This window comes from Portunus trituberculatus, chromosome 50 (assembly GCF_017591435.1).
Source record: "Portunus trituberculatus isolate SZX2019 chromosome 50, ASM1759143v1, whole genome shotgun sequence".
In the NCBI taxonomy this organism is placed as follows: domain Eukaryota; kingdom Metazoa; phylum Arthropoda; class Malacostraca; order Decapoda; family Portunidae; genus Portunus; species Portunus trituberculatus.
Genome location: NC_059304.1, coordinates 22,365,375 through 22,389,296, shown reverse-complemented (window position 1 = coordinate 22,389,296; position 23,922 = coordinate 22,365,375). Strand labels below are relative to the sequence as shown.

Genomic DNA, 23,922 nt, shown 5'->3' with positions numbered 1-23,922 from the left:
AATAACACACATTATTATTCTCACATCTATTCTGACAACTGGGACTCCTTTAAGGAGGCAGATCTTAGCAGGAAGTTTTCCATTTACTTCTGTCTACAGTATACACTTCTCCCTTCAATTCCTACACCATCCTACCTCTCCAATGTAACTAACACCAAAGGTAAATGTTCCCTTCATCAATGCACCTCAAAGCTGTTATTGTAACACTGTCTCATCTTATGAAATGTTGATCTTAAATTAATACTTTCTTATCCATACTTTCTATGAAAGAACAAAAGGAAATCAGCATGCAATGTTTTGACCATCTCCCTCCTCCATCTCTCTCTACATCACGGACATTCCCCAAAAGAAATAGGCAGCTGAGATAAGGCACGCACACATGTACACACACACAAACACATCATCAGTAAAATTTCAAAAGAATACAACCTGGGAATTATACTTTTCAACAGCTTATTACCAAATACAACAAATGATGGGAAAATCCTCAAGCTCTTATGGAACATGAAAGTAGCATTTACTTATTTGAATGAAAAGATGATGAGTAAGATAAATATGAGCTGATACATCAAAGATTTAAATGTACAGCAACAGTGTTCACTATGAGGGAAAGTGTATCAGGATATTGGGAAAGGTACAGAAGGCAACAACCAAAATAACATTTAATTTGAGAAAATTATCATGTGAAAAGAGACTGGGTTCCAGCTCCCACTCTTAAGGTACATCCACACTTGTTGCATTTCCATGTAATGTAACATTGTTGTGTAGCATTGTGTGGATGGGATACCGTTGCACCATTGCACGTCAAAATATGATACACAACGAGCTCAATCCGCCATTTGTCAGTCTTTTGCCATCACATCAAAGGAATGATACACAACTCACCACCCCTTGTGTGGATAGGTAGTGTGGCATCATCCCATTGCATGCTCAGTATCAAGGATTCTTCCTGTATATTCCTTGCTCAACATTGTTGTGGACGGTCACAAGTACAGAAGCTCATTAATTTTGTGACTGCTCGTGATTGTCTTTATATGTATATGTTTTTTTTAGTGTGAAGCACTATCTACTAATAGAGTGGAGTAAGGAGGACATCATAGTTGTTCCATTGTATATCTCCCTACTTGCATAGAGTTTAGACATCCACCAACGCTGTGACTTTTTTTCTCCTTTTACTGATTTGGTGTTTATGAAAAAAATATATACGGTGCCACAGCCAACTGCACATTAACACTCATGACTACGGTCAGGAAGAAACTCAATGATATTGTTGCACCATGCAACGATGATACAGCATGTGGATATGCAACAAGTGGGTAGAATACCCTGTTGTACCGTTGCGTTTCGCTGGGTTGATATGCAATGATCAAACGATACATGGAAATGCAACAAGTGTGTATGCACCTTTAGAAAGGAAAAAGGAAATTTATCTGTAGTGTCGAGAATGATATAGGGGATGAAACAAATAAACAGAGAACTTTGTGCATAGAGAAAATAAACATGGAAGAAAGTCAAAAGGACAATTAATAGGCCTGACATTAAGAGGCATGGCTTTCCCCCATACAAGAAGTATCTATACTTAAGGAAAGTTGAATAATGGTAAGTAGAAAAACGGGACAGAATGAGCATAGCTTCTTTCCTGTATGCCACAACACACACACACACACAGACACACAATATTATATGAAGAGCCAGACTGCCCCCCACCATGTAGCACACGAAAAATGGCCTCCACTAAATTGAGTGCTCTGACTCACCCGTGCTACAGGCAGGGTGGACAGGCAGCACATGAGCCACAAGGCACTGTGGCAAGTTAAACAAGCTGCAAGTGTGATATACAGATGAAAATTGTTCAGTGAAGTAAATAACATATTAAACAGTATAGCAAACCACATCTAGTGCAGCCATCCCCCAAAAACTAAAAGTAAACTATATTACAATGAGCGCTGAGGGCAGCACAACACACGCTTGGTTAAAATCCTGCCATGATAACTAAGTACATCCACCTGAAGCAGGATGAACAGAACAGTTCACCAGTTGCAGCTACAATGCATCATTAATCATAACTGCTCTTACACAACCATGTCCAGTATGTGTGCAATCAATTACACTTACAGTACATACTGTATATCATGCATGGCAGATTAAAATCATAACTGGCTCAAAGTACCTGCTATTAGTTCAGTTACTTCTTAACCTAGTCAATAATTCATTACTCCTTCCAAGCAAGAATATTATAATGCCAAAACATGAAGCTCTAAATAAGTCAGAAAAAAAAAAACATCATTCCTAATTGATTAAGCCCATTTCTGCCATCAGATTAAGTTACAAGGAGAGCCACAAGGCAGAGCTGGACAACATTTCAAGCATCACACATCTAAATAACATAATGTTCATAATATGGCAAAAAATAAATTGATTTACATTATATTATCTTTTCATGTAATTGCATGCAAACACTATTTACACCAAAATGATACTTGGACAAAATCCTCTTAAATATATGTACAAGTGTATCTTTGTTAAATTATATACATCTCATCCTATCAACTTAATCTACAACTACCAAACCTTCAGTATCTACAAAGCCTGTCACAGTGCAAGGGGTCATGACTAGTGAGAGTTCAAATTTCATGTAACTATAATCAGGCCTTTCAAAACCTTACCTCAAGGAATAATATAAATTTTAAAATACCAGAGCTCACCTTAACTCTTAATTCCCCTCCTATCAAACTCTCACAACTTGCTTTTAAGATGTCCACACTTGTAGTGGATCATGTGCGCTTTAAATCATTATTTACATTATTATATATGGACTCCTGTGAACCATTCTCTGAAGTCTGGCCTATAACTTCCCCACATCTCAATGCCACTAAGAATCAGTGTGTTATCAACAACTTGGACTTGCACAACAGTGAATGCTGTGCAGCTTCAGGTCATACTTCACTGCCTCTACAGTTCTGCCCATCTCATCATCTCGTGGTCCTGCATGTTTGGAAGAGTATAGGAAGCACAAAGGTAGGCCAACAATGTACTAATTATAAGATAAACAAATTTTTATGGCTCTGTTACCTTGTTTACATTATATTAACTAATGCAGCACAGAGGCAAGATGTGGCAATATTAACAACAAGCACTGCAATGGTACTGCTTTGTATAAAGAACCTACTCCGTACAACAAATATGGACGTCTACTTTATCCAATCTACATTTTTAAGTGGTACAATCGATGTTAAAACTAAAGACTTGTGGTTGTTCTGTTACATAATACAATTAACTCTTACATACTCAAAAGTTGCAAAAAATTCAAGTTATCAGATCACACAGTGTTTTTGCAAGAACACAACAATACTGGTTGGTGCCACACCAGTGTCACAACCCACACACACTCACACTCACTCATAGACCACCGGTATAAAATATGAAGGGAGGAAAGAACAGTTTAATTTGATATGAATGGACAAAAAGAAAAAGGAATGAAGAGAAGAACCATTCACAGAGAAACAGATGAATATATACGCCAGCAAGGAATGAAGAGAAGAACCATTCACAGAGAAATAGATGAATATATATGCCAAAAAGGAATACATGAGGGAAAGAGGTGTGAGAAGAATGCCTGTAAAGTGGAAAAACCCAAACTGTTTTATAAGCAAATGGAAAAGTAAAAGAGAAATAATACTTCAAAAATAGTGAAATATTTGACAACTACAAAGAAATTTGTAAATATCAAATAACAACATTTTAGAAAATACTTACAAGGGATTTATAACTTAAACAACTGCATGAGAGGAGACGACATAGAACTGAGAAATTATGGAGAGAATAGAGATAAAATAACACACACACACACACACACACACACACACACACTTTATCATCAAGAAATTAACATTAAGTGAGGTCCTCTTAACCTACAATGCATAGGGCAAGATCCAAAATTTTCCTTCATTAAAGAAACAAAAAAAAAAATCAGTACTAAAACTTAAGAAAGGACTTCACCATTACCAGTGTTTGCATTCACTGCATCTTGGAGACCTCAAACTTTGTTGTCACAATTTCCTGAGGAAAGAAAAAAAATGCAATGAAAATATCTTCTCATGAAAAATGCATTCCTCATAATTCTTAATATTATTAAAGGGATCCATTTAGAAACCAATGAGGGTTCATTCATCACTACAGGATACTAACAAAAATTATAACAATACACATAACATTACTTCTCTTGACTTTTCTTCTTCTTTTATGTTCAAAACCATCTTGCATACTCTATAGATTCCACTCATTCCACCACTCTAGAATCACTCTGAGATGCACATGATCATATAAATATTTTCCTTATTCACCCCTGCTAACCTGCCTTCCTTCCACTAAAATTAGCTGAATTTTAATTACTGGTAACTATACACAGCTCCAACACAGCACTCCACACTCCAATACTGCACTCAAGCCTCAGAAAGATTCACTATGCATAACTCATAATGCAGCAGCCTTACCTCTTCAGAGTCAAGAATGGGCAGCACTCTGAAAAGTAGACAACAAACATGTAATACAAGAGTACAAAGCACAGAATAATAAAAAACCACAATCCAGTTTACTTGTGATTAAAGTGTGCAAATTGTTAAGAAGTATAATTCTTCTCTTCCTTTTTCTTGACAAGAGTCCACTTCCAAGCAGAGGAAGTTAGCTGCAATCCTTCACAGAATCCAACAAAGTGACCCACAAGTTACCTTTTTTCATTCTTCAATAATTGAATGATGTGATTCTTTACAACAGAAGATCACTACAATATATCTATATCAAAGACTTCAACATTGACACTCATTTATCTATGATAAATATTCCATTTCAGCTTTGTGACATTAGTGGTGCACAAGACATCATGCTGCTGAATACGTACTGTACCACTCTAAAGCAAAAATGCTACAGTATAACAAACAGAGCTTGAGTAATAACTTCAGCCCCACTGGTTTTAACAAAATGTGCATCTTTCTCAAAGCTCACAAGCTGAAAAGTGAACAGTTACCTCAATAATAAACTATATTTCACTTACGGGTCAACAAAGGAAGATGGAATGTTCTCGTCAACCCACTTCAGGTCATCTTCCTGCAATACAACAGCACAGTACATTAGTAACAATAGGCTCCTCTACCCAACAAAGATGAAGGCAAGGCCACCAAGCCCTTTCTTCACTTACAGACACATTCATCTCCCATGGAGATATTTTGAACAATTATCCTGCTCTGTATGACTATAAAAGCAACAAATATTTTCCAGACAAATACTACAGATTTCAAGTGTTCATTTAGAAGGTTAAAAGAATATAAGTATATGAAAAATGCAAATGCAACAGACTAAAAAAAACACATCATCCTTCACAAAGTTTCTGAGGAGTTAATGAAAAAACAACCATTCTACAGCTCCCCTGCCACACAGGCACAGCTGAAACACGATGTACCTACCTTCCACTGACACTTACCACTGAGCCAGACTCCTTGGGGGAGGAGGAGTGGGTGTTCCTCTGTTTCATGGTGTCTGAGATATCTGCCATCAACTTCTCAGATTCCTCTTCATCATCAGCATCAGAGCCATCCTCAAGCAGTATTGAGATGGCAAATCGCTGGTGACAAAACAAAGTTAAAAATTACAGCTCACTTTTTAGGTGGTGCTGCACCACACACACACACACACACACACACACACACACACACACACACACACACACACACACACACACACAAAGCAGCAGCAGCAGCAAAAACTATGCACAAATTTAAGGAAAAGTTGGATAAATATACATATGGAGACAGGTCACTATGAGCCCTGTTCAAACCATGTAACATACAACAAGGTAAATACAACTAGGTAAACACACACACACACACACACACACACACACACACACACACACACACACACACACACACACACACACACACACACACACATACACACATTTATTGAGTTTCTACGCTAGAATAGTTGATAAAGTACAAGAGAGAGAGGGATGGATTGACTGTATTTATTTATATTTAAAAAAGGAGTTTGATAAAGTGCCACATGAAAGATTACTATGGAAGTTAGAGAAGGGTGGCTTAAAAGGAAGCACATTGAGATGGATGGAAAATTACTTGAGGGGGAGAAAAATAAGGACAGTAGTTAAAGATATGAAGTCCAAGTGGAGAGCAGAGACAGCGGAGTGCCACAGGGGTCAGTATTGGCACCAATACTTTTTCTCATATATATAAACGACATGCCAGAGGGAGTGAACAGCTACATAAATCTGTTTGTGGACGATGCGAAACTGTGCAGAGTCATAAAACAAAAAGAGGATTGTGAAATACTGCAGGAAGACTTAAACAAGATCTGGAAATGGAGTAAAAAATGGGAGATGGAATTCAATGTGGACAAAAGCCATGTCATGGAAATGGGAAAAGTGAAAGACGACCAGTGGGAATCTATAAGATGGGAGATGGAGTAGAACTAGAAAAAGTAAAAAAGGAAAAGGACTTGGGAGTGACGATGGAAGAAAACAATCAACCGGTAAGCCATATTGATAGAATTTTCAGAGAGACATAATTTGCTAAGGAATATTGGATTAGCATTTCACTATATGGACAAAGAAATGATGAAGAAATTGATAAGTACTAAAATAAGACCTAGATTGGAATATGCAGGAGTTGTGTGGACACATAAGGAAATTGGAGAGACTACAAAAATGGCTACAAGAATGGTTCTAGAATTTAAAGGGATGACATATGAGGAGAGACTAAAAGCTATGGATCTACCAACCCTGGAACAAAAGAGAGAGAGAGGGGATCTGATACAAGTTTATAAATTGATTAACGGAATGGATCAAGTGGATAATGAGAAACTAATCCTGAGAGAAGAATATGACATTACAAGCACAAGATCACATAGTAAGAAACTGAGGAAGGGAAGATGTCTGAGAGATGTTAAAAAATATAGTTTCCCACAAAGATGTGTTGAGACTTGGAAGAGTTTGAGTGAGGAAGTGGTGTCAGCAACGAGTGTGCATAGTTTTAAAGAAAAGTTGGGACATATGGACAAAGAAATGATGAAGAAATTGATAAGTACTAAAATAAGACCTAGATTGGAATATGCAGGAGTTGTGTGGACCCCTCATAAAAAGAAACACATAAGGAAATTGGAGAGACTACAAAAAATGGCTACAAGAATGTTCCAGAATTTAAAGGGATGACATATGAGGAGAGACTAAAGGCTATGGATCTACCAACCCTGGAACAGAGGAGAGAGAGAGGGGATCTGATACAAGTTTATAAATTGATTAACAAAATGGATCAAGTGGATCATGATAAACTAATCCTGAGAGAAGAATATGACATTACAAGCACAAGATCACATAGTAAGAAACTGAGGAAGGGAAGATGTCTGAGAGATGTTAAAAAATATAGTTTCCCACAAAGATGTGTTGAGACTTGGAAGAGTTTGAGTGAGGAAGTGGTGTCAGCAACGAGTGTGCATAGTTTTAAAGAAAAGTTGGATAAGTGTAGATATGGAGTCGGGGCCACACGAGCATAAAGCCCAGGCCCTGTAAAACTACAACTAAGTAAATACAACTATATAAATACACACACCGGATTCGAGTCCCAGAAAGCGGTGAGGCAAATGGGCAAGCCTCTTAATGTGTGGCCCCTGTTCACCTAGCAGTAAATAGGTACGTGATGTAACTCAAGGGGTTGTGGCCTCGGTTTCCCGGTGTGTGTTGTGGTCTCAGTCCTACTCAAAGATCGGTCTATGAGCTCTAAGCTCGCTCCATAATGGGGAAGACTGGCTGGGTGACCAGCAGACAACCGAGGTGAATTACACACACACACACACACACACACACACACACACACACACACACACACACACACACACTAAGGAAGGGACAATGTCTGAGAGATGTTAAAAAATTTAGTTTCCCGCAAAGATGTGTTGAGACTTGGAACAGTTTGAGTGAGGAAGTGGTATCAGCAAAGAGTGTACATAGTTTTAAAGAAAAATTGGATAAGTGTAGATATGGAGACGGGACCACACGAGCATAAAGCCCAGGCCCTGTAAAACTACAACTAGGTAAATACAACTAGGTAAATACACACACACACACACACCCGGTAAGTGGTGAGGCAAATGGGCAAGCCTCTTAATGTGTGGCCCCTGTTCACCTAGCAGTAAATAGGTACAGGATGTAACTCGAGGGTTGTGGCCTCGCTTTCTCAGTGTGTGTTGTGTGTTGATGTGGTCTCAGTCCTACCCGAAGATCGGTCTATGAGCTCTGAGCTCGCTCCGTAATGGGGAAGACTGGCTGGGTGACCAGCAGGCGACCGAGGTGAACACACACACACACACACATTGTGGTAGCACACTCGACTCACAATCGAGAGAGCCCAAGTTCAATTCCCGAGATAGGTCAGAGGTCATTTGGGCAAGACTTCTATTCAAGTGTGTGGCCCCTGTTCACCTAGCAGTGATTGGGTACTTGGCATAAGATGGAAGTTGTGACCCGCTGCTGGGTAGGAGAAACAAACTCCGAACAAAAACAAAATGCACTTGGGGTGGCATCACCCTGGGGCCTAGGCCGCTAGGCTTATCTGGTGCTATGAATATCTGCCATGCACCATATGTAAGGTGCCAACATGGGGGTTGTGTAGACTTAAGAAGTATGATTGTTAGTATATAAGAATATATACATGTATAAGATGATTCAATATGTAGGATTTTCAGCCCTGTACCTGTACTAGTTGCCATTCAAATAAACTGAAATATTATTATATCATTATTATTATTATTATTATTATTACACACACACACACAGAATGGATATGTTTACACCAAATGATAAGTATGACATACCAGGACCACCACCAGCTGGAGGCCAACGCATAGTGTAGACAACAATCACACAGTAGATGTGTTACATGTGCACTGTCATTGTTATACTCCCAGAGCTGGGCACTTCCATACCTCAGTCCACACCTCTACTCCTCCATACCTGTGGACCACCAAACGAGGTGCGGAGGTCCAAAGTGTGGAAATTTTTTCAAAAGTGCGGAAGTAACAGGTACGGAAAGGCTAAATTTTAAGTCCGTACCTCCGCATCTGCGACATGTGCAGAAAGGCGAAATTCTGAGTCCGTACCTCCGCACCTGAAATTTTCAAGGATGAGAAAAAAAAAAAAAAAAAAAAAAAAACAATGAATAAAGACGACTAACAGTCCGCACTCCATAGCATTACTTTCGGCCATTTTTTGGCGGTCTGTGCTACCAGGCAGGTTTTCCCGCCACTTAGTGACGTCATTCATTAAGGTGCAAGCTCTCTCTCTCTCTCTCTCTCTCTCTCTCTCTCTGGATTGTCTTCAACTCTAAAAGATTGGCAAAATTTTCCTTCCATAAGGTAACAGTGAGGGCTGCCGCTGCTGCTGTGGTGTAGGTTGTCCACTCGCAGTGATTCCCAACCGGGGTTCCGATCTTTTGGAAAGCCATGCTGAACCTCTCTCAAATGAACCCTGGGGTTCCGCCGACCATCACCAGGGGTTCCGCGAGAAACCGTAAAATAATTATGTGCTATTACAATATGACAGTGATCTTAATTCATAATTCGTAACTCCTACTCAACAACACGTCACAAACACTCTCCAGACACCAACATACTCGTGCGTGTCAGTCAGTACAATGTATATACTAGTAATGAGAGCAAATGCTATGCATAGAATTAAGGGAAAAAAAAAAAAGTGTTATTACCGGTGCGGGATACGCCCTTCATTCCTACTCCGCTAGTTTGGTGACGGGTCGGGTAGGAGGGTGACGCAACCCGGTACGAGTATCATACGTGTCACGACCCCCAGCCCAGCCGTTCACACCTCTTCCTTCAGTCAGTTTTGAGCAGCGCAACCGAGTGAAACGTTGTGTTAATTAATCTCACCAGTTAATATTAGTTTGATACTGATTTAGAAGACTGCGGCATGTTGAAATATTTGAAAAGAAAGCATGGCAGTGGAGAGGAGGACAGTGACGATGAGTCACAAATACCACAGCCAAGTACGAGTAAAGGAAAAGTGAGCGATGTTAAAAAAAATCGCCTTTACAATGACAGTTATCTGGCCATTGGCTTTACATGGACTGGAGAAGAAAAGTGTCCACTTCCCTTGTGTATTGTTTGTGGAAAAAAGCTCGCTAACACAGCTATGGTCCCAGCCAAGTTAAAGCGACACTTCAGTACTAATCACAGCCACTTGTCAAACAAAACCGTGGATTATTTTCGAAGACTCTTGGATTCACAGCAGAAACAAAGAAAAGTTTTTGAAAGGAAGGTAACCATCAGTGATAAGGCCCAAGAAGCAAGCTATTTAGTGGCTGAGCTAGTTGCCAAGAAAATGAAAAGTCACACTATCGCAGAAAGTCTAATAATGCCTGCTTGTAAAATAATTGTGAGAACAATGCTAGGTGAAGAAGCTGAATGTGAAGTAAGCAAGGTTCCTGTTTCTGATAATACAATTAGTAGGCGTGTGGATGACCTGTCCAACAATATTTCTGGTATTTTGTCAGAAATACTGCAGAATAACAACTTTGCTCTCCAAGTAGATGAGACAACTGATATAACTGGTAAAGCTCAGCTGCTGACATTTGTACGATTTGAAAATGAAGGTGAAATAATGGAAAATTTTTTATGCTGTAAAGAACTGCCAGAAACTACCAAAGGCCACGACATTTTCAACATCTTGTCTTCTTACCTGGAATCTTATAATTTGTCATGGAACCAGTGCGTTGGAATCTGCACTGATGGTGCTCCCTCAATGATTGGTTCAGTACAAGGCTTTGTATCACGCGTGAAAGAAAAAAACTCTGAAGTCATAACAACTCACTGTTTTCTCCACCGAGAAGTTCTGGTTTCAAAAAGTATTGGGAATGATTTAAAACAAGTTCTTGATATAACTGTGAACATGGTCAACTTTATAAAGCAGCGCCCTCTGAAGTCTCGCATGTTTGCAAGGTTGTGTGAAAACATGCAAAAAGACCACGTGACGCTTCTCCTGCACACAGAGGCTCGATGGCTATCGAGAGGTAAAGTTTTGTCAAGGGTATTTGAGCTGCGACAGGAACTGCTGCTTTTCTTCAAAGAGAATAATAAAGCCAGTTTCTGTGAGTGTCTTGAATCTACAAACTGGCAAATGAAATTAGCATATTTAGCAGATATTTATCAGCATTTAAATAACTTGAACACCAGCATGCAGGGTGCAAAGGAAAACATTCTGACTTCCACAGACAAACTTCTTGCATTTAAGAATAAACTCTCTGTTTGGAAAAAGCACCTTTCAAGAGGAAACGTCGAAATGTTTCCACTCCTACTTCAAGTTCAAACTCAGACTAAATATGAATATGTCATCCCATTAATTACAAGTCATTTGGGATCACTGTCAGAAAAGCTTCATAAGTATTTCCCCTCCTTGTCATCAGATATGTATGACTGGGTGAGAAACCCCTTCACTGAGTTCTCACCAAGTACAGAAAACCTACTTAGTCTGCAAGAAGAAGAAGAACTGAGTGAATTACAGTGCGATCGAACCTTGAAAATGAAATTTAATGAAGTACTACTTGACAAGTTTTGGATTTCAGCAAAGCGAGAGTACCCTGTCATCTCAGTAAAAGCACTGAATGTTTTACTCCAGTTTTCAACTTCTTACCTCTGTGAACAAGCATTCTCATGCCTGACCATCATTAAAAGCAAATCAAGAAATCGTCTTCTGTCTGTCGAGGAAGAACTGCGCGTGTGTCTGTCAAAAATTCGGCCAAGAATTTCACAGATACGCAGAGAGAAACAAGCCCAAGTGTCACACTGAAGGTAAGTCATAACATTACTGACTTATTAGTGTGAACTCTCATTTGATGTAATATTAGATTTTATATGAATTATATTGCTCAAGTACTTTTCGTAAAAATAATATATAAATTAGAATACTATATATAGGGGTTCCTTGGAATATGAAAAATTATTACAGGGTTCCTCCAAGGTGTAAAGGTTGGGAATCACTGCCCTTATGGTATAACTAGGGCTTACTGTATATATATATATATATATATATATATATATATATATATATATATATATATATATATATATGGAGCTCTAATGTATTATTTCCTTGTATTTTGTTATATTTTTTGAGGTGCGGATAAGATTTTTCAGGTGCTCGTTAATAGTTTTGGGTACAGTACCAGATGTGCGAAGGTGCGGTACCAGACCGAGGGAAAAAATTTTAGGTGCGAAGTTCAGGTATGGACTACCTGCGTTTCGAGGTCCGGAGGCATGATATCAGACTACCCGATATTCAGTAATGCGCCCACCTCTGCATACTCCACATGATTACCTACAGACTTACACCTAATTATATATTGGTCACCCATAGAATACCAATGGACTACAATAATTACCCTATGGAATCACATTCAATTACCCATATTACCCACAGGCTTACTCCTGACACCTGGGAGTAGAGGTGATGACGTTACCTATGTCATGCCATGTTGTCACTAATCCGATAGAAACATACCGATTGAGGAGCAGCATCTTTGGTGGGGCTGCTGGTCCCTCCATTACCCTTCCACCACTACTGACAAGATTTAATGTTAAAGTAACTGACAGTGAAGAGGGAACAAACCATCCTTTTGTTGCTGGTCTGAGGCAGAGTCCTACAAAAGCCTGTACACTTGAGAACACACAAAAGATGGTTATCCCACTGACCTGGTTGTTGTTTGAGGGTCGCCACAGAATCATTATAACCAGCAGGAGGATGGCAAAGAGAATGTGCCAATATGCATCATCCACCCAGAATTCCTTCCAGTCAGTCAGGCAACTTTCAAACTCATGATACCTGCAAATTATAAGATATAAGATATCAAATGTAAAATGAGCAGTAAATAATGAAACTATCTATACATCCTTACAGACAATTCTCACTTTAGTGTTTCCTAGTGGACAAAATATGTGTGCAACCTTTGATAAGACAAAAATCCTACCATTTGATGAGATATGATTGCGGTGATTACACAAAAATAATAGTTTAGAGACATGGATGCAGGTCTTTGAAAGGCTCCTCCATTCACCTGATGACCTACACACCTGATGGACCAAATCATGAAAATGACAGAAGCAATAACAGCGAAAGTCAAGGTGTTGGTGAAGTGGGTGTAGAGGGAGAGCTTGACCAGATTGTGACGTAGACGCAGCGTGCGGGTTGTCTGCACCATGGCTGTGAAGATCCAGAAGCAGATTGCTGACTCCAGCAGAGACAAAGGGACAGAGGCAAGCTGATGCTGTGTGAAGGAAATGTAATATTGTAAGTATCAAGGAGATGTATATAAAACTTAATTGATTGACACTCAAGTCACGCAGGAAGTCATAAATCAAAACTAAAAAGAGAAAAGAATAAAATGAGGAAAATAAGAATACCTCACTGAATCACTGACCTGTGAGTTGTTGCGAGGCTGAAGGGCTCGAGTGCAACCCTCAATGCTTGCCAGAACAAAGTAGATGAGACCGACACCCACCACACGGTGCAGCACAACACCCAGCCGAGGCCTGCCAGACCAAATACAAACACTTACCATCTAAAAACATTAAGGAAATGGTATCATACAATATCTACACAGTCATAATCCCAACTCTGTTTTTCTACATTGAATGTGTCATAAAGAAACATGATAATATGTATAAAAAACAACAAATAAATAATAAACAAATTAATAAAAAATTTGTTCAGGCAGCAATTAGAGAACTCCCTAGTGAGTCTCTCCATCTCCATGGTAGTGTTCAGTTTACAACAGGTTTGTAGGTTTCCTTCACTGGCAGAGTTTACACATCCTCAATCCTAGTTAGTGCCACATGACTTTGCTATTGCAGCACCTTCAAAGTGATGACACAACTCCTCAGTACTCATTATTTCCACTTTCAATGATATAACAGCCACATAATTCAGAGGTAAGTCAAAAAAACTTTTAGCAAGAGATGTTCCTTGCTTGCACTCCTACAACAGGTACTCTTGAGAATGTGTTTGAAGAGACATCCTCCACAGCTTACTTCACAATTCCAAAGCCAAGTGAGACAATGATGATCAACATTCGCGCCAAAGTCCGCTTGGCACATGACACCAACTCTGCTACAATCAGAAGTCCAGAGACACTGTAGCCTCGTCCATTGAGACTGCTATACTCTGCCGTGAACATTGACATTTCCAACATGCCTGAGAGAGAAAGATACTGGTTGAAAAAAGAAGATGCTCCAAGGAGAAAGTTTACACATGAGCCTCTCAACTTTGAAAGCAACAACTGAAGTGCAATGATAACTATAAGATTGCTTCACAAAACACATAAATAACAGACTGCATCCTTAGTCTTAGCACAAATCAACACCAAAAAGTACTAATACACTACCAAAGGCTTATTCTGCAAATTTCTTTACTAAACATTAAACAATGGAACATTCCTCACGACTCTTACCCAGGAAGATGACAGCTCCTATCCAGTACTGTACGCGGAGCAGCTCCCTCCAACGCATGGCAGAGACGATGAGCCACACAAAGCCGTACACCAGGTACACAACACACATGGCTCCGTAGAAGCCAAGCAAAGGCCAGTCTGATCCACAAAAAGATGGACACATAAATCATGTAATATGAAGCATATATATTCTCACAAACTCTAATTTTTTTTCAAGAACATTCCTGTTTTATAACTCCAAGCTATCACAATCTCTTATTAGAGGGTTATTCCTATCCCAACAATAGAAAAAAAAATAAAAAATTCACTCATCTACTCCAGCTGACGTCTCACATCTTACTACTGAAGCATGGATGACATTCTTAAACACCTGCCATCATCTACACTACTTTCAAAAGGTATTAGATAAAGTGATCTAAGTCTTTAAGGTATTTTTATGGTTCTAGTGACAACATCATAAAATTTCTACATTACTAACAAGAGAAATATCCTTGAGAACCTAGCTACTCATTTCAGTGGGCTTTGAAAACAGCTATGATGTGTGAGCAAAGCATCTCTTAATGTGGCCTGGGTCATACTCACTTGCAGCTGAGAGGTAACCATAGTCACTCTTCATCTCAATGTCAACATAGGCAACATAGGAGGCATTAAACACAGAATAATCAGCTGGGGCAATATGTATATCCAGCAGGTACACCCCATCAGTGGGAACAATGGTCACCGGATGGTTAGTGCGTGCCTGACCATTTATGCTGATGTCCGAGGATGACAGATACTGAGAGGCTGTGAGGGAAAAAAACAATCATTTGTCACTCCCTTACTTTAGCATCAATTACAAAAGGATAGAATAATCCATAATAGCTGAGCATATTTAGATATAACTTTACTTTGAAAACTGTAACTCCTTTGCACTCCTCAGGTAATCAGTGACTTGTGCTTAAAGTCATGGATGTCAATTAAGCACTGTATATATAGAGAAACCTTTTTTGCACTACTGTACAGTACTGTAAGTATGGGTCCCAGGGAAAGCAGCAGATGCCTCTCTCTTTGGTGCACCAAAGAATACAACAAACCACTACCTCACCTGCTGCTCCAGGAACTGCTCCTGCCTTTGCTCCATCCTGTGTTTCACGTTCTGCCTTCATCTGGGACTTCTCCGTTACTGCATCGCCCTTGTCAGTCATGGAATCCAGCGAAACATCATCCTGCACAACGTTAGAAAACAAATAATCAAAAACTTAACTTATAGTTGGAGAGCCTGCATCTAACATGGTAATTATATATACCTACTAGAGGTCAAATTCTAATCATGTTACCTTAAAATTTTAAAACAGGAATTAATGGTTCTTTGAAAAGCATACTTACCTATAAAGTTGAAACCCCTAATTGGGAGCATACATAGAAAAAGAAAACTACATCTACTAATATATGTACAGTGGAGATATTGATAACAGAATTGTCATTAAACAAAAACAGAAAAATGCTTAAACAATTAGAGATGGAGAAAATGTTAATCTCACAATAAAATACTAGTCATATAATTATAAGAATGCAATTTCTCTCCTTAAATGGTCAATGAGTTAATTTCAAACACCTGCTTATATCACAGTAAAATCCCACAACTCATACCAGTGGTCTCTAGTCTTAGTATTGGCAAAGGATGAAGTCTATTCAAGTTGTAGGAAAGAAATGCATGAGCAAATTGTGGGTCAAGAAAGTCTGAACAAAGGACAGCAGGAGTAGGAAAGCCTCACCAGCACAATGTTGTGGTCACAGAGATAGGTGGCTGGCTCCTTCATGTAGTAGGCAGTTTCATAGCGGGTGCCATTTGGGGTGGATGGCAGCTTACCAGGCTTCCTGAAGTACCACATGAACAACTCTTCCTCTTTCCCCTGGTGATGGAAGGAACAAAACATCATCATTGTCATAACCATCATTTTGAATGGCATGTCAGCAATTGTCACCATACATAGTAACTTTTAATATAAAAATCATAAAGAAAAAAAATACAAGGTTGTAATAACAAAACATCTCATCAAATCATAATTAACAAAATATCATATCAAAATGTTCATAAAATCTTAGGAACTGATTTATGCTGCATTGTTCACAAGAAATCCCTGCTTAGAAATGTTTCGTACACAACTGCCACAAACACTGCCACACACAACTCCCACAAACACTGCCACACACAACTCCCACAAACACTGCCACACACAACTGCCACATACAACTGCCACAAACACTGCCACAAAAACTGCCACATACAACTGCCACAAACACTGCCACACACAACTGCCACAAAAACTGCCACAAACACTGCCACACACAACTAACACAAACACTGCCACACACACATCTGCCACAAACACTACCACACACAACTGCCACAAACACTACCACACACAACTGCCACAAACACTGCCACACACAACGGCCACAAACACTGCCACACACACATCTGCCACAAACACTGCCACACATATCTGCCACAAACACTGCCACACACAACTGCCACACACAACTGCTACACACACTGCCACACACAACTGCCACAAACACTGCCACACACAACTGCTACACACACTGCCACATACAACTGCCACAAACACTGCCACACACACAACTGCCACAAACACTGCCACACACACAACTGCTACCAACACTGCCACATACAACTGCTACAAACACTGCCACACACAATTGCCACAAACACTGCCACACACAACTGCTACAAACACTGCCACACAACTGTCACAAACACTGCCACACACACAACTGCCACACACACAACTGTCACAAACACTGCCACACACACAACTGTCACATACAACTGTCACAAACACTGCCACACACACAACTGTCACAAACACTGTCACAAACACTGCCACACACTGTCACAAACACTGCCACACACACAACTGCCACAAACACTGCCACACACAACTGTCACAAACACTGCCACACACACAACTGTCATAAACACTGCCACAAACACTGCCACACACAACTGCTACAAACACTGCCACACACACAACTGTCACAAACACTGCCACACACAACTGTCACAAACACTGCCACACACAACTGTCACAAACAACTGCCACACACACAACTGCCACACACAACTGTCACAAACACTGCCACACACAACTGTCACAAACAACTGCCACACACACAACTGTCACAAACACTGCCACACACAACTGTTACAAACACTGCCACACACAACTGCCACACACACAACTGTCACAAACACTGCCACACACAACTGTCACAAACACTGCCACACACAACTGCCACACACACAACTGTCATAAACACTGCCACACACAACTGTCATAAACACTGCCACACACAACTGTCACAAACACTGCCACACACAACTGCTACAAACACTGCCACACACACAACTGTCACAAACACTGCCACACACAACTGTCACAAACACTGCCACACACAACTGCCACACACACAACTGTCATAAACACTGCCACACACAACTGCCACAAACACTGCCACACACAACTGCTACAAACACTGCCACACACACAACTGTCACAAACACTGCCACACACAACTGTCACAAACACTGCCACACACAACTGTCACAAACAACTGCCACACACACAACTGTCACAAACACTGCCACACACAACTGTCACAAACACTGCCACACACAACTGTCACAAACAACTGCCACACACAACTGCCACAAAGACTACCACACACCTTGGGGAAGGAGTACTCATTCCAGCAGGGTGTCTTCCTCAGTAGCCAGGCAATGGAGATATTGAGAGGCCTGTTTGGATCTTCAGGGTCACACTTCACTTTGATGTTGATGCGACTGCCTTTAAACAAGCTTTTGGTAACCCCAACATATTCATGACCCTACAAAAGAATGGTTGTTGTGTTAATATTCCTCCTCATTGCAAAATGTCCAATAAATATCTCTGGTATCATGCATTGGATGAAAACTAAAAAGTTAAAAGGTATCATTATATAGTTAGATTAACTTTAGTTACACTCTTCACATACATAGTTATTATTCTACTTTATTTACAATGATTACCAAATCAGACTAAGTGGGCTAATTCTGTACCACTGTTCAAGGGATTCAGCACTCCAAGTGGGCCTTTTTTTTTTTCAATATTTTGTTGCCCTTGGTTTGTTTTCCTCATGCATAAAAAAAAGACTGCCTTGTTTTCAGAAAAATGCATACTTATACATTTTCAATCTGTCATTAGACATGTCACTTTGCACAACACCCCACATCAACCCCACTCTTGGTAATGAACTCAATGATGATAGATTCATTCATTTTCACATGCCTACATAGCTACTTAGTACAATATTGCCTAATTTCTAACTTAACATATCTTATAACTAGTCAAAAGGAGGTATCTGATTTATTAGTTACTGTTTTGCTTTTTCCTTTAAGCTAAGGAAATGTGCAAGGAAGTTTTCCACTAATGTTTGGTTTACAACAGTCTAAGTAACTAACTTGAAGAATTGATTTTCATGCAATTTCATTTTAATTACAGTAGTGGTTGGTGTAAGAAAGTGGCAGGACTGCTAACCTCTTAACTGAACCTCTATACCAGTGGAACATCATATCATATTGAGTATTCTTGCCTGATCAAAATTTTGCAGCATCTCATGGCTTGGAAGATGGCTTACTGACGTACAACCTTAGTGTTCCATACAGCAAGAAACCAGCAGGGATATTATTCCACACAGGTAGTGCTATACAAGTGTTACATGGTAATTGTCTTGGGGACAATACACACTCATTAGTTTGTCCCAAAAAGCCTTCCCATTCCAACCACATTTCTCCACTGAAATTATGCACATCTATGCCTCATTACTAAGTGTGAGTTAACCCTACAAAAGGATTCTGTGATAATTTCTCCAAAAAAGGAGAAAGACAAAACCAGATAAAAAGTAATCTAAGTAAAAGAGACAGCCAATTAGAGGAGGACAAATTAGGTGGAGGTACAAGGAGGAAGAGGAAGGGCATTGTGTAGGTCCCTTACCCTCTTTCTGGTTCCAGCTTGCATCCAGGGCAAACTCTACTCTGTGCTTCCAACCCTCCACCAGACACAGTAAGTGGACATAGAGGACATAATCAACAGTGACTGTCATGATGCCTGGTAGGCAGACAAAGGGAGTGACAAGCCTTAACTAGCCAGGCACAACTAGTGAGATCTACTGTGGTTTGGATGGAGCAGTAGCCATGGCAGCAGCTGCCACAGCCACCAGCTTCCACCCCAGACATGAACTTAACCATCCCGCCATATCATGAGACCACCTCTGAACCCTATCTGCCGGGGTGATGCCTGCCATCTCCTTGGGGACATCAGAACTGACGTTACAACATCCAACACATTCTTCCACCCATAGCCAAGCACTCTTGGGTTCCCATGTCTCCTGTTATGTTAGCTGGGCACTGTTCCTTCCTTTCCAGGTCACCATCCAGAGTGCAGGAAATAGTTAAGCACAATCATCTCTGCTCAGCTTGGGTGTTAAGTGCTTCCACTGAGTATAATATCTTTATTGACATTTTTGTACATCCTTTTTGTAAACTACCAAAACAATCACGCTTTATTTCATCATAACCTGGCCCTAAGCAGTGGAACTCATGATTTGTTTGTTTCTTTGTTAATGTGAGAGTTGTCAGTTGCCTTCTGGTGACAACCCTCACAGTTAATCACCTGTCACTATCTATACATCATTTGGCACAGTAAAAGTCAAGAATAGGACCACCTCCTTTTCCTCCATCCCACCCCCTCCATCTGCTCCAGCAAGCTTTGGGGACTGTGGGGAATCGGGGGTTTTAGGGGGGGAGCCAAAAGAGGCGAAATATGGCGATCTGAAAAAAAATTATAAGAACAAAAACAGCCGTTTTTAACGAAAAATTAGGAAAATTTACTAACTTAACCTAACATTTTCTAGCTGGGGGCTGGCCCCCCGCACCCCCCTCTATGACACTAAACTAACCCTAACATTTGAAAAAGCATAAAGTTCGTGTAGAATAAGTTTGTAACGAACACACAAGTCCACAAGATCCTTTGGTTTTCCACTATATTTCAAAACAAATGCAAATAACCCAAGGTCACAATCCATACACCTGTCTGCTGCCATATTAGGAATCACTGGTTGGAGCGTGGCTCGCCGCAGCTTGCTGGACTTAGAGAAAACTTGCCGAACACCGCACATTCCCGGATCTATTGCAGCGTTATTATTCATTTGCGGCAGGTAGTGTACTTACTGAATGTTGTAAAGAGTAAGAACAACAAATCATCTAGAGTTTATTGTATGAAACTGTAACAACCAACCAAAGTCATTGTGGACTTAAATTCTGCAGGCACCGGAATATTCATTCAATTACTATAGCCTTACAAAAGCCGTCCCCACATTAAAACATCACAGACATGTTGTATAGTAAGTACTTTATCATCTTGCATGCTTGTTTTAATAATTAGAAAGGAGGTCCTATTCTTGACTTTTACCCTTTTTTTTATGGGTTACAACTAGTTTATAACAACTGTTGTTTGTCGACAACAATTGCTCTCCACTGTAAGTGTCTTGTCTTCCTCTAAAATGAAGAGCAATTATTATCCCTCCATTTGCATTGTGGCTCTCTCCTTACAATGCAATGACTGTTGTCCTGACACTACATCGAATGCTAGGAGTTAGATGCCTCAGGGATGCAGGGTGCCACACAAGCCCCTTCCACACTCCTGTTCTCAAGGTACAGTGCTACACGACTCCAACACACAGGAGTACAGCACGGCACACTTCCAGGGCTGGGGTATGGAGGTAATGAGGGGCAGGACACAGGAGTACAGCACAGCACACTCCCTGGGCTGGGTTATGGAGGTAATGAGGAACAAAACACGCTAGTACAACACACTTACGGGCCCAGCAGTGAGGTGCCACACGCCTTGCTCCAGCAGGGCATAAGTCGTGGCCGCCCAGCATAGTGTCAGCAATATTGGACACGTCTTCATCCTCCACCACTATCCTGTACACTTTGTTGAGCTGTCACTGCTGCTGCTGCTGCTACTACTGCCGCTGCCGCTGCTGGCAATAGGTTCTGCTCCGCTCCGGTCTCTGTAAGGACGGCACGCGTTAAAAGGATCTGATCCTACTCGTCTCTAATGCCGATGCTCCAGTGTCTACTCAACCAGCAGTCTGATAACGACAATCTGTTATCAGGTTATCGCCACACACACACACACTCATACATACACACAACAATTATTTTAGATGTGAGAGGAAGTCTCTCTCATGGCGGTAAAGCGGCAATTTTTCTTCTTGGCTAGCGCCAACCATGCACTCGGAACTCCATGTCGGCAAGTTTCACTCAAAAACATTCATACGGGTCAGAGAGCAGTGGATGTCAGTGGTACAGCTATACGTATAGTATTTTTGCTGCTCGGGACGGTCCGCGGCCATCCAGTTTGCCGCCATTCCCAGAAGTAGCAATATCAAAAGACATATTAATATCTTAAAAAAAAAAAAAAATACACACACACACACATATATATATATATATATATATATATATATATATATATATATATATATATATATATATATATATATATATATATATAGAGAGAGAGAGAGAGAGAGAGAGAGAGAGAGAGAGATAGTTAAATAGATAGATAAGTAAATATAGATATACATAGATATAGATATAGATATAGATTTTAGACTAAAAATAGCTGATATGTTAAAAGTTTAATGAAGAAGACTCCACTGTGTGTATCACGAATATAAGACTATATAGTCATAACACTAAAAGCTCGCTTAGTATATTGAATATTATTGATGTAGAGCCTTTTGAAAGTAGTGGAGGCAATCTGCAGAAGAGTTTCTGTAGCAGACTGGAGCCTCAAGTGGTATAGCCAGGGCCTGCCTTGTCCCTCCCTCAAAACCACACACACACACACACACACACACCGCGTAGTGTAGTGGTTAGCACGCTCGACTCACAATCGAGAGCCCCGAGTTCGAGTTCCAGCGCGGCGAGGAAAATGGGCAAGCCTCTTAATGTGTAGCCCCTGTTCACCTAGCAGTAAATAGGTACGGGATGTAACTCGAGGGGTTGTGGCCTCGCTTTCCCGGTGTATGGAGTGTGTTGTGGTCTCAGTCCTACCCGAAAATCGGTCTATGAGCTCTGAGCTCGCTCCGTATTGGGGAAGACTAGCTGGGTGACCAGCAGACGACCGTGGTGAATTACACACACGCACACACACACACACCACACACACACACACACACACAGGGGTCAGTATTGGCGCCAATATTTTTTCTCATATACTCGTATATAAACGACATGCCAGAGGGAGTGAACAGCTACATAAATGTGTTTGCGGACGATGCGAAACTGTGCAGTCATAAAACAAAAAGAGGATTGTGAAATACTGTAGGAAGACTTAAACAAGATCTGGAAATGGAGTAAAAAATGGAAGATGGAATTCAGTGTGGACAAAAGCCATGTCATGGAAATGGGAAAAAGTGAAAGACGACCAGTGGGAATCTATAAGATGGGAGATGGAGTAGAACTAGAAAAAGTAAAAAAGGAAAAGGACATGGGAGTGACGATGGAAGAAAACAATCAACCGGTAAGCCATATTGATAGAATTTTCAGAGAGACATATAATTTGCTAAGGAATATCGGATTAGCATTTCACTATATGGACAAAGAAATGATGAAGAAATTGATAAGTACTAAAATAAGACCTAGATTGGAATATGCAGGAGTTGTGTGGACCCCATAAAAAGAAACACATAAGGAAATTGGAGAGACTACAAAAATGGCTACAAGAATGGTTCCAGAATTTAAAGGGATGACATATGAGGAGAGACTAAAGGCTATGGATCTACCAACCCTGGAACAGAGAAGAAAGAGAGGGGATCTGATACAAGTTTATAATTGATTAACGGAATGGATCAAGTGGATAATGAGAAACTAATCCTGAGAGAAGAATATCACATTAGAAGCACAAGATCGCATAGTAAGAAACTGAGGAAGGGAAGATGTCTGAGAGATGTTAAAAAATATAGTTTCCCCCAAAGATGTGTTGAGACTTGGAACAGTTTGAGTGAGGAAGTGGTGTCAGCAACGAGTGTGCATAGTTTTAAAGAAAAATTGAATAAGTGTAGACATGGAGACGGGGCCACACGAGCATATAGCCCAGGCCCTGTAAAACTACAACTAAGTAAATACAACTAGGTAAATACACACACACACACACACACACACACACACACGCGCGCGCGCACACACACACTCACGCACACATACACAGTTTACAACGAAAGACAGGAATACACACACACACACATGTATGTAATGGGGGGGGGATTTTGTAAGAGAAAAAAATCATAATAA

The 23,922-nt window shown here is 40.3% G+C and overlaps 1 protein-coding gene across 2 annotated transcripts; it reads right to left on the bottom strand.

The window, feature by feature from the left end:
- Positions 1-11: 11 nt before the first annotated feature.
- LOC123499981 (transmembrane protein 87A-like) lies at positions 12-21,616 on the bottom strand. Of its 2 annotated transcripts, XM_045248523.1 has the most exons (15): positions 21,437-21,616; positions 18,249-18,407; positions 16,271-16,408; positions 15,601-15,721; positions 15,099-15,299; positions 14,517-14,654; positions 14,098-14,260; positions 13,488-13,599; positions 13,141-13,334; positions 12,763-12,892; positions 5,477-5,617; positions 5,051-5,103; positions 4,494-4,521; positions 4,006-4,059; positions 12-2,985 (listed from the first exon to the last, which is right to left on the bottom strand). In XM_045248523.1, the coding sequence occupies exons 1-14, from the start codon at positions 21,527-21,529 to the stop codon at positions 4,018-4,020; spliced, it is 1,713 nt and encodes a 570-aa protein (XP_045104458.1). In that variant the 5' UTR covers positions 21,530-21,616; the 3' UTR covers positions 12-2,985; positions 4,006-4,017. The 2 variants fall into 2 exon arrangements, with proteins under 2 accessions (XP_045104458.1, XP_045104457.1); XM_045248522.1 differs by having other exon boundaries at positions 12-4,059.
- Between the last annotated feature and the right edge of the window lie 2,306 nt (positions 21,617-23,922).

What these genes read in the sequence shown, in the direction of transcription:
- LOC123499981 (XM_045248522.1), bottom strand. Translation starts at nt 21,529, where the DNA reads ATGAAGACGTGTCCAATATTGCTGACACTATGCTGGGCGGCCACGACT. An exon ending in GACCCTCAAACAACAACCAG is followed by an intron (nt 5,618 to 12,762) that starts GTCAGTGGGATA and finishes TTTTGTCACCAG; the next exon opens with CGATTTGCCATCTCAATACT. An exon ending in CCAAGGAGTCTGGCTCAGTG is followed by an intron (nt 5,104 to 5,476) that starts GTAAGTGTCAGT and finishes GTTGTATTGCAG; the next exon opens with GAAGATGACCTGAAGTGGGT.